General features: G+C 40.7%; 1 protein-coding gene across 1 annotated transcript; it reads left to right on the top strand.

The window, feature by feature from the left end:
- Nucleotides 1-2,005: 2,005 nt before the first annotated feature.
- On the top strand, nucleotides 2,006-2,929 carry LOC138246792 (olfactory receptor 5V1-like). Its single transcript, XM_069201554.1, has one exon. The coding sequence runs from the start codon at nucleotides 2,006-2,008 to the stop codon at nucleotides 2,927-2,929; it is 924 nt and encodes a 307-aa protein (XP_069057655.1).
- The last annotated feature ends 8,338 nt before the right edge of the window (nucleotides 2,930-11,267 follow it).

Below are 11,267 nucleotides of genomic sequence, written 5' to 3'. Positions count from 1 at the left end.
CGTCTTCAGCTAGAGCTTGACATTGGTCTGGAATTATTGTCATGGAATAACCTGATATCAGTTGACAGAAGAAAGTTGGGAGTGTTGGTGGTGCCACTTGTATGTTGAGGGTTGCAGTAAAAGCAGGTACACATATCCCTTTGGTGTCATCTTTTCAGTCATTATGACCTAGGAAAGGGAGACATGACGGACAGAACATACCAAATGGTGTAGGAGTACACCTTCCCAAACATTTTACCCACTGGCACACCTGATTGAGAATAGCAAAGTACTTACGGCCTGATTACAATCTTGGCAGATGGAATACTACATCAAAAAAGTGTGAATATACTGTCTGCCATATTACAAGTTCCATAGGATATAATGGAATAGTAATCTTTTGGACCAGACATCCGTCATGTTTGTGACAGAGTAATCCCATACGCCAAGGTTGTAATCAGGCCCTTAGTCCCTTCCTCTATGAAATGTCGGGCTTTATTCTCAAGGCTGTAGTGGCACACTCAGTCGCCGAAGCTTCATTTTTTTTAATGCAGTTGTGGTGCAGTGGTGTCCCATATTTACAAGGCGAAGCAAGCCACCTTATGTGGCTTTTCATGGCCTTGTAAATATGGACCCCTTTCATGCATAAAACTGCATGAGTGTTGCAGTGGGTGTTCCGGAAGGATCTAACGGTGTTCCGGAAGGATCTAACGCTTTCCCAGATTTACAAGTTTGGGAATGCCTCAGATTCCTATGCCACCTCAGGGTCGGCATTCTGCAGTACACATTGAAAGAGGAAATCGCCTCCATTGATTGGAAGGTGTCTCTTCCTGCAGAAAAACAATCATCTCCACAACACAGGTACCCTTGCACCATGGGGCAAGGGTACCTAAGTTGGCAGCAATTAGTGCACATGCGCAATGGACAGCAGGTGAGGATAAGAATGGTCCACATCTCGTAGATACAGCACTCTTCTGCCCTTTCCCAGTGGCGTAGGGCGGCTCAGCAAGGCATTAGCTGCGCTGCCCTGCACCACGGGCCTTGTAAATATGCCCCTTAGTCCTTGCAGAAAAAACACACTGAATGATTCCTTTTTTTAGCAAAGATGAAGGTGTTCACTAACAGAGCTGACGTGCTTCATCACTGGGCCTTCTACACCCTGGAGATACATACATACAAAGACCATGAAACTAAAAATATGTAGAAAGGTGACTGTTATGAAATGTATTGCTTACTCCTTATAACACAATTAAAAATAAAAGTGCCTGGAGAAACGTGCAATGCAGAACCCAAGTTTTATGCCATCATGTTTCTCCTCTAAAATAGGGCCCGTTGGGGAACGGACATTCATCAGGACAGTTAGGTCCCCCAGATCCCTAATGTTACCCTATTTGATTTATAGAGTCAAACATCATTTGATTAGTTTTGAAAAGAGAAAGACCACACTTGTTCCTGTAGACAAAATTTGTCAGTGTAAATGGATAGAGCCTATGTCAGGCCACTCAGCCGAGATCAGTAGTGTTGCAGATCTCTGTTAGTCACTGCTTGGACTTTAGATCCCATTGGTGCTGCAACTGAAAGAGCTTTAAATTATTTTTATTTTCCACACAGATACAGAATCTTCCTCTGATGCCATGTTTTTTTACATTTATAAGCTTTTCTGACGGATAAAAGACCAATAAAGGTTGAAACATTGATTAATGCTATTCTTTTTTCCATATCATTTTAATTTCTTTTTTTGCTAGGTTGTTTTTTACTTACTCCATACACCTTTGTTAATACTCCTAAAATCATGTAGTGCTTAATAATATTACAGATTATGTATATAAATATATACATATATATATATATACATATATATATATTCATGAATAACAGATTGACTCTTCAACTTTCTATTGCAACTCGTCTCCCCCCTAGGCTGTGGTTTTCATTTATATAAAGTGGTGAGTATTGACTTTCCTTTTTTTCTTTAATTGCAGATATCCTTGATATTCCATCACTGGAAAACTCCATTCCAAGACACATGGAAGTAGAAAATCAAACTTTAGCGACAGAGTTCATCATTGTGGGGTTTTATGATTTTCCACATCTTCTAGTTCCACTTTTTTTTGCCTTTTTGCTACTTTACTTCTTTGTATTGGTGGGGAACCTTCTTATTATGTTGATGGTCTATTGCAACACACAATTGCACACACCAATGTATTTTTTCCTTACCAACCTAGCCTTTCTTGACATCAGTTACACAACACTGATTTTCCCAAACATGCTGGCTCACTTCTTTCTGGAAGGAACACACATATCTCTAAATGAATGTTTGCTGCAGGTGTTTTTTTTCATTTTCATTGTGTGTACAGAATTTCTGCTTCTTACAGTCATGGCTTATGATCGATATGTGGCCATTTGCAATCCTTTACGTTATTTGTCCATCATGAGTGATGTGGTTTGCATGAAGCTGGCTGCAGGAAGCTGGATATTCAGTTTCCTCACCCCAATACCACACACTATCCTAACATCTAGGCTCTCATTCTGTGGGTCTCATACAATCAACCACTTCTTCTGTGATGTGGCAGCTGTAATAAATCTTTCATGCAGCAGCACTCGTGCTATTGAGTTAACAACCTACCTCTTTGGTACTACATTCGGAGTGGCACCTTTTGCGTTAACTATCACATCTTACATACACATCATCTCGACAATCCTGAAAATCCAGTCTGCAGAGGGGCGACGCAAGGCTTTTTCCACCTGTGCCTCCCACATCACTGTGGTTATATTATTCTATGGAGGTGTCTGTTCTACATACATGAGACCACCATCGAAGGTTTCTGTAAAAAATAGCAAACTATTGTCTTTATTATATGTTGCTTTAACTCCACTGTGTAATCCCATTATATACAGCCTGAAAAACACAGAGTTTAAAAACATCCTTAGGAAGACAAAGAGTACATAATATCTTCTGAGGAACAAAAAGACAGACTTTTTTAATCTTTCAAAGCATGTATTCCTCACAATGTATTTGTGAATTTGGTACCTGGTATTTGTCACTTTTCTGGTGACTTTTGCATCTTTTCAATTTTATCCTCAAAAAAGTGGCATTATGATTTTAGGTGTCAGAGAGGTCCTTGGGTTTGGCTTTTCAAATGCAGACGACAATAGTCATAGGTTGAGATAATGTAGAGGTAATGTAGACTGTGATTAAGTGGACTTGCTGGTTTGGTGACTGGTTGATCTGTGATGCATCCTCCCCTAATTTGTAGCATCCCCTCCTAGATTATCCTAGACCTGATTTCAGCTAGAGCCAGGCCTCTGCAAACAAAGGGAAAATAGGTATCTGACACCCCTCTCTGTGGGCTAAACACACCTGTTAGAAAAGCTTTTGGAAAACAGCCAACCTGCTGCACTTGCAGTGAAGAAGAAGATCCTACTGATCATATTACTGTTGGTTTACTGTATCATGATCTACTGTACAAAGTATGAAGTAGAATCAACATGATTTTTAAGCCAAAGATTAGCAAAGAGAAGATAAAATTAGTCTAAAAAGGAATGAAAATAGTAAACATTATTGTTGCTAGTAGGAATGCTAGCCTACATTTGTTCTCACATCTGCCAACCCTTAGAACATCTTGGGATGTGCATGCCTCCCTGGAATCTAAATTGTTCTTCCACCTGTCACAGAGGAGACAGGGCTTTATATTGATTGTGCCTGGATAGGGTGTTTGCATTTGTTGGGTGTGTGCATAATATGCCATTGTTGTGTGAGAGCACTTGGTAACTTATTACTGTAATCAATGACCACTTGGCATGCAGAATTTCTGCGGAAGTTCAGCTTGGATGACATTAGTGAATTGCACAATATTAGTTAGTATGGTGGCTGTGCACAGTATGCATTTATATTTTTCTGTAAGAAAGACTTCTGTTATTCATGCCACACTGTTATGACAATATGCACCCAAGAAAGCTCATGAGGCTGTTAGCTTCTGCTAAAGAAGTAGTTATTATAAGTATGGAGTAAGATTACAAACCATATAATAGGTCATCATGTCACGCATGGATGTCACAATAGGTCATATAATGAGACAAGAAATCTCTACCTGGGTGGTTGGGGTTTGTGGTGAAGGTCAGTCTATTTCCTGACCAATTGTCATTGTCAAATTGTAGAATGATTGATTGCACAGAAAACTGCAAGCCTAAACTGAAGACGGATCAGTAACTCTCAAAGCATTAAGAAATTCAGACCAAATAAATTCATTGAAACTATTGTGTAAGACGCTGCTTTAATAAAAGAAAAAAATTAAAACTATAAACTGAAAACAGGTCATACATTCAACCTCATTACACAAATATGTATGACCTAATATGTTACATCCATCTCTTGATGTGCATGGCTGGCGAGTGATCCATGTGATCCATCCACAGCTTCCTTTTTACCCACAGAACATTCTGGAACGTGTAGATACATTCAGATCACCAAGTGAAATTAGGCAAACACCCCAAAAAAGGCTCAAGATGTGACACATGACATCGGACCTCTTGTAGCTAGCTCAGTTTGGATTAATGTGTGCATCAGGGGCGGCTCGGAGGAGCGTCAAACCAGCAGCAGCAGGAGCTGCAAACCTTTAAGAAATTAAACAATAATAAACTGTGTTTATTATCGTTTTATTTTTAAAGCGGAGGGGAAATGAGGTGACGAGAAGTGAGGGGAATTCACAGGGCACTCTCCTCAGTGCGCATGCATGCTTGGCCGGCCGTCTTGGGCCGGCCAAACACACATGTGCACATGGGCTGTCTCCAACCCAGCACTGTGTTGCTGAGCTGGAGAGATCCGGCCGAGACTCCCAGTCTGCATTGGGTAACGCAGCCAGGGCGCTCCAGCCAATCATAACGCTGTTCAGAGCAGAGTAATGTTTGGTGCAGGGCAGGCTGGGAGCCTCTGCCTAGAGTTTGGTGGTGTGGCGACGACCAGATAAATTAATTTATATATATATATATATATATATATATATATATATATATATTTATTTTTTTGTTCATTTTTGTTTTGCTCCCCCCACCCTGCCACTTTGCCCAGTCACCAGCTGTGACTGGCATGCATGTGTGCAGTGTCCGACAACCATAGAAACACAAAGCACAGAGCAGAATCATTATACCACATGCCAGAATGAACACTAAGCATGTCTAAACAAGTATAATGTACACCGGAACGTGACACAAAATAGCATTAATGTGGTAGTCAGTGAATAACGGAAGTAATACACAGGGCTGTCCTTAGCGCTGGTGGCGCACAGTGCAACAATGTTTGTTAGCACCTCCCCATTAACCACCCGCCACGTATTCCCTCACTACTTAACAGTGCCCCTCAATTAACCATAACCACTCTCTCTCAGATGCATTTAATTCATTTTGTAGCGCCACTCTTTCCAGTGTAGTGTCAGAGCACTTCACATCAAACACACATTACACAGAGACAATAATCATATTGTGTAAATCAGTGTTTAGGAAATGTGGCATAAGTCAGAGGAAGGTGGAAGGAGGACACATGTCATCCATCCTGGTAGGCTGTATAATTTAAGAGTGCTTTGTCTGGAGAAGCCATATCCCAGAATTTAAAACGTACCACAGTGGTTGGGGATTCTCTTTAATAATAAGAACTGATTTCTACTCCTTTTAACCTTCTTAGCAACATTAGGATAATGAAAGTTTTGTAAAAAAATCATAACGCTCTAATCTATACCTTGTAGTTTGCAAGCAGTTCTTTGATAACAGATAATTGCTCACTGTTCTATATTAGGATTTTAGGTTATAAACTACAAGTAACAAAATGATCTCCCTGACAAAAGCAGTAACTCACTGACCTATTTACATTATATGCACTTTGTGATCTACACTGTACAGGTTCTTTGCAACAGACATCTTAACTTTCTGTGTTAGCCATATGATGAGTCAAAACGTCCACTAGAGATTCCTCTGATTTCTTTCCAGGAAGAACATTAATCACCGAGTTATCTTGAAATTTTAATAGTTGCCTGAAAATTGCTGGAAGCACAGAACACAGTAGCAAGTGCTTTTAAAACCATATTATACTTGCAAACACAGCAGCACCACCTGAAGTCAGCACCCGGTGCAGTGGCACCGCTTACACCCCCCTGGAGCAGTCACTGATAATACATGTAGTGAAATGAATAAAACACACAGCAAAACAACTGCCAAACACACTAGTAAAATATGGACACACTGAAAAGATATAAATTCTGGGCCATTTTTATGGAAAAGCGACGGAGTGCAGCACAGCATGTCACCTTGCGCTGCACCATGTCACCGGGATAGAGCAGGAATGTACGGTATTTAAAAGAATACCCCACACTCCTGCATCCTAGTGCCAATGCAGGCACCCTTGCACCTTCCTGCACAAAAACAATTGTCAAAATCCGTGGTAGTTACATGGGAACACCCACTCAACGCCCATGGAACGCCTTCCCAGGGCAGCAATTTTTGCTGCAGTGCATTACTCTATATTTCTGAAAACCATGCAAGGCAACCCAAAGTTGGCCTTGCATGGCTTCATAAATTTGCCTTCAGAGTTGCGTTGCTCTTTCACCACGTTACGTGGTGGAAGGGCAACACAACCAGGGTCATATATATGGCCCTGTATACCAATATTTTCGAAGAGCATGTTTATGTGCTGCAAGTAACCAAAAACTTCACATTACAAGTACAAGAGCTCAGATTTCTCAATCTGTCACCAATGCCCAACCTATCTTTTGCATGTTCCCTAACTCATACTACAACAAAGACAGACGTTAAAGTGATTCTGATGAACACATTTCTGCTTTAGAACCCACAAACTCCACTCCTGGACACCATTTGTCCCAGAGCCTGCAGTCATGTTTATTTTCTCATGTTATGTTCTTATTTTTGGTTTTTGTCAATTTTGACCCTGCGGTGGTCTCCTTCGGAATTCTGCCACACCTTGTTTTACCTTTGATGATGTTGTGGTTTATTCTATCGGTCTCCTGAACATTCATAAAGCGCTCTGATACCCGCAAGGTTCATGCTCTCTCTATATAAAACTTTATAAATAAATAAAAAATAAATGCAAGTCTTCTGCTGTATGCAAAGGCTCTTATACTGCACATCCATGTGTCCCAAGCTCTCAGAGTGGAATGACCCTAGGATTATTTATTTTGTGTGAGGATTTTCTTACATTGCTTATTCTAGATTGTTTTACTTTTTACGTGTACCTAAAAGCTCCACTGACATCTGATGTGGCCCACATACTCACTGTAAACCCATGCCATTCAAGCTTGGAAGCTCTGTACTCTAAGGGGCCTATTCACAAACAATATTTTGTAGTAGTTTGAGTAGTACTACAATAGCACGATGACAGTACAACACAATGCTATTCACAATTATGGGTGTAAATCTCCACATCCACCTCGCTGACCTTTTCTAAGGGGAGATCCTCAGAAATGTTAGTTTACTACTTAGGCCATGGCTACATTTCAATCCCTGTGCCAATGTGTTTGCGTAGGGATTACAGATATGACTTGTTTGATCATTAGCACATTTTCATAGTTTTCATTTGATAAGTTCTTTCAGGTAATGGCAATTTTCAGGCGAAGAAGGTCTGTAAAAAAGGCAAAATATGCAGAATTCGCTGTGTTATAATAATTCTACATGTTATGCCTCATTTTAAAGGGTGAAACTTGCAATAGGTGATAATTAGTGCACCTTTTAAATTCCAATCCCAGTGGTATAGGATTTAAAAGGTGAAATGATAATCATCTTGCACTTGTAATGAGGGATTTAGTAGTAAATGTGGGTGGGAACGGGGGAGTGGATGGAAAAAAAGGGGTATACTTAATACCAAAAAGAGGGGTTTAGGGAGGAGTAAACAGGTTCTAGAGAGGGTTAGGAAGGGTTTAGGGAGGAACATGAACCCACTTGCATAAGAGTAAACCCATTGCTATTCACAAACTGCACTTCTAAAGTTACTGCAATCAAAAAGGCAACAAAACCAGTACCCGTATCATTCAAATCCCACCACTGGTACTGCAACACCCTCTCATAGAAACTAAGGGCCATATTTATACTCCGTTTGCGCCGAAATTGCGTCGTTTTTTTTGACGCAATTTCGACGCAAAACTAACGCCAACTAACGCCATATTTATACTATGGCGTTAGAGGCGAATAGCGCCAAAGTTCCCGGAATGTGCGTAATTTTTTAGCGTGAACCCCTTCCTTGCGTTAATGATATGCAAGGGAGGCGTTCCCGTCTAAAAAATGACTCCCAGGACTTTACGTGGTATTTATACTCCCGGGCAAAAGAGACGCCCGGGAGTTGGCGTGGCTAAAAACGGCGCATTTGCGCCACTTTTTAACGCCTGCTCAGGGCAGGCGTTAAGGGGCCTGTGGGCTCAAAATGAGCCCACAGGTGCCCTCCCATGCCCCCAGGGACCCCCCCTGCCACCCTTGCCCACCCCAGGAGGACCCCCAAGGATGGAGGGACCCACCCCAGGGACATTCAGGTAAGTTCAGGTAAGTTTTATTTTTTATTTTTTATATTTTATTTTGGTGGCATAGGGGGGCCTTATTTGTGCCCCCCTACATGCCACTATGCCCAATGACCATGCCCAGGGGACAGAAGTCCCCTGGGCATGGCCATTGGGCAAGGGGGCATGACTCCTATCTTTCCAATGATAGGAGTCATGTTGATGGGGGATGGGCGTCGTTAAAAAATGGCGCAAGTCGGGTTAAGACGATTTTTTCGACGTAACCTGACTTGCCCCATTTTAAGACGCCCATGCGCCATTTTCCCCCTACGCCGGCGCTGTCTGGTCTACGTGGTTTCTTCCCACGCAAACCAGGCAGCGCCGGTCTGATTGCGCCGTCTAACGCCATTCCATAAATACGGCGCCCGCATGGCGCTTCAGAATGGCGTTAGACGGCGCAAAACTTTTTGACGCTAAACTGCGTTAGCGCAGTTTAGCGTCAAAAAGTATAAATATGGGCCTAAAGGAGGTAAGGACATAAAATAAAACTAATAGAACATTAAAAATGTAAATATCATTTAATTGTGAAAAGATGTAACAATAACCATATTATTTATTTAATTCTAAAATATTTTAATAACCTTTTTGAAAGATATACATTAGTGCAATATAACTGCTTATTAAAATACTATTAGATTAACTTAATTTTACTTAATTCTATACACTACTTTTAGTAATATTAATTCATAATAAAATGTATGTTTTTTTTTATTTAAGGTAGGAATTTATTTTTTACCGAAAATGACGTTTATTCAATTTAATATATTAAAATTAATTATTGAGCTATTCAAAACTCATATACTACTGCTCTATCAATTTTATGTTGCTCTACATTTAAAATAAATATGTACATTCAATTTACATCATTAATATTTAAAATAGAAATGTTTGTACTATTTTTTTAGTCAAATATTTTTTTTCACTTTTCCCTAGAAGATACCATATGGAGACTGCACATGTGGAATTGACCTCTCCCTGTGGCAAAATATAGGAGCAATTAAAAATATTTATTCAAATATATAATGAAGTCATAAAAATATATATATAATTCACAACATGAGCTTCCAGAAGTGCCCTGACTATTCAGAGGAGGAGTGCAATGACTGGAGGAACAAAATAAAATCCAAAGAAGCACGAGCAAAAAGTAACTACCTCATATGAGGGAAAGTGAATAATGATGCCTTAATGCCACACCACACTAGATTTGTTTCTGCCTCACCGGGCCTTGATTTCATGATGTGTTGGTATACGGAGATTTAGTTATACTCACTAGACATAGACAAAGGACAAAAGAAAACCTATATAAGTGTCAGCACCATCTTGGAACAGTAAACACATGAATAAAGCAAAGTTGAGTCATGCCAAATTCAATCATTTGACGGGGTCATGTGTGATCTCACAAGTGCATGTGTGGTTTGCATATCTAGAACCGGAATTATATCCCATTCAGGCCGAAGTGGGCAACATAAAGTAACTGGCATTTTGAACCAAACATTCCAATGAATGAAAGCCCAGGTGGGCAAAAGCACAGGAGCAATGAGGCATAACAATATAGGGAAAATAGAGAAATGTGCGCCAAGCCCAGATAGGTAAAGTGTATTGCAACTAGGGGAAATAGTTCTTAACCTGAGCCATCATGTAATCAACAGCATTTGATACTGTAGGGGAAAAGAGAATAAAAAATAGCACCCCTAGGGGACTGCACAACATGTACTCCTTCCCATATAATGCCCTTACTCTCAGGACTTGGTTGCAGTACCAAGTGGGCAAGCACACAGAAAGCAAAAAAAGTGATGGTGAAAAAAGTTTCAGAGGAGAATCCCAAAAGGATGGATGGAGAAGCAATAGGATAAGCCCGTAACACAGTAAAATACAGCAGGTGAAATGAAATTACTGCCTTGTGCACAAACCAGTAACAAAAGGTGTACGGTCATCAGACACAAGACAGTAATGAAACATAATTCATCCTCTATTTCTGGTCTAGGATTAACACTCTGGACTGATGTTCATCATATTCTATAGTGAGTACTACATATAACGACCTAAAGAATTGTCTTATCTGTGTTTTGTACCAACTCCTAGTGTTGCCTGGAAGAAAAGGATAGGGGGCTCCTGCCATTCAGCCGCACTGCATCTCAAAGAGATTCCCTTCCTTTCCTCCTGTGAAGTAAAACAAGCATCAGTATTATTACAACTAGATCAAGAGAGAAGATATCATTGGATTAGTGTAAAAAATGAAGAACATTAAAATACACTGCAACAGGTTACAAGAAGGGGGAAACACATTTATTAATCTCCAAAATCTACCTTTAGCTCTTCCTCAGTGTTCCATCTCAATGGCCTGTTTGGTTCCAGATCTATTATCTATCTAGATTCTGACCATCTTAAGGTTAGAATTCTGCTCCCCCTTCTAAGTGAGCCCCCAAGGCTCCAAATTAGCATTGGCAGCCCCTGACCTGCCAGTCCTTGTGCTGTTGGAGTCACTGGGGTGAGACCAGCCTGAAGAAGGTGAAGTTATTGATAACTTGCTTCTGGCACGCACACACACACACATACACACACTTATGGGCTTATGGTGCAGGGCAGAGCAGCAAGTCACTTTGTTCCGCTGCCCTACGTCAAAAGGAAAAGCCAGGACTGCACAGTAGTTAAGCAACATGGCGCATTCCTGTCCTTTCCCACTGCGCTGGTGCCATTTGGGCAGCCCAAGGCGAGCACAAGCGCCCTTGTATGTCTGCA

This window comes from Pleurodeles waltl, chromosome 7 (assembly GCF_031143425.1).
Source record: "Pleurodeles waltl isolate 20211129_DDA chromosome 7, aPleWal1.hap1.20221129, whole genome shotgun sequence".
NCBI classification, from domain to species: Eukaryota; Metazoa; Chordata; class Amphibia; order Caudata; family Salamandridae; genus Pleurodeles; species Pleurodeles waltl.
This window is presented reverse-complemented; position numbering and strand designations above follow the sequence as displayed.

Coding starts and splice junctions, on each gene's coding strand:
- LOC138246792 (XM_069201554.1), top strand. CDS start 2,006: ATGGAAGTAGAAAATCAAACTTTAGCGACAGAGTTCATCATTGTGGGG.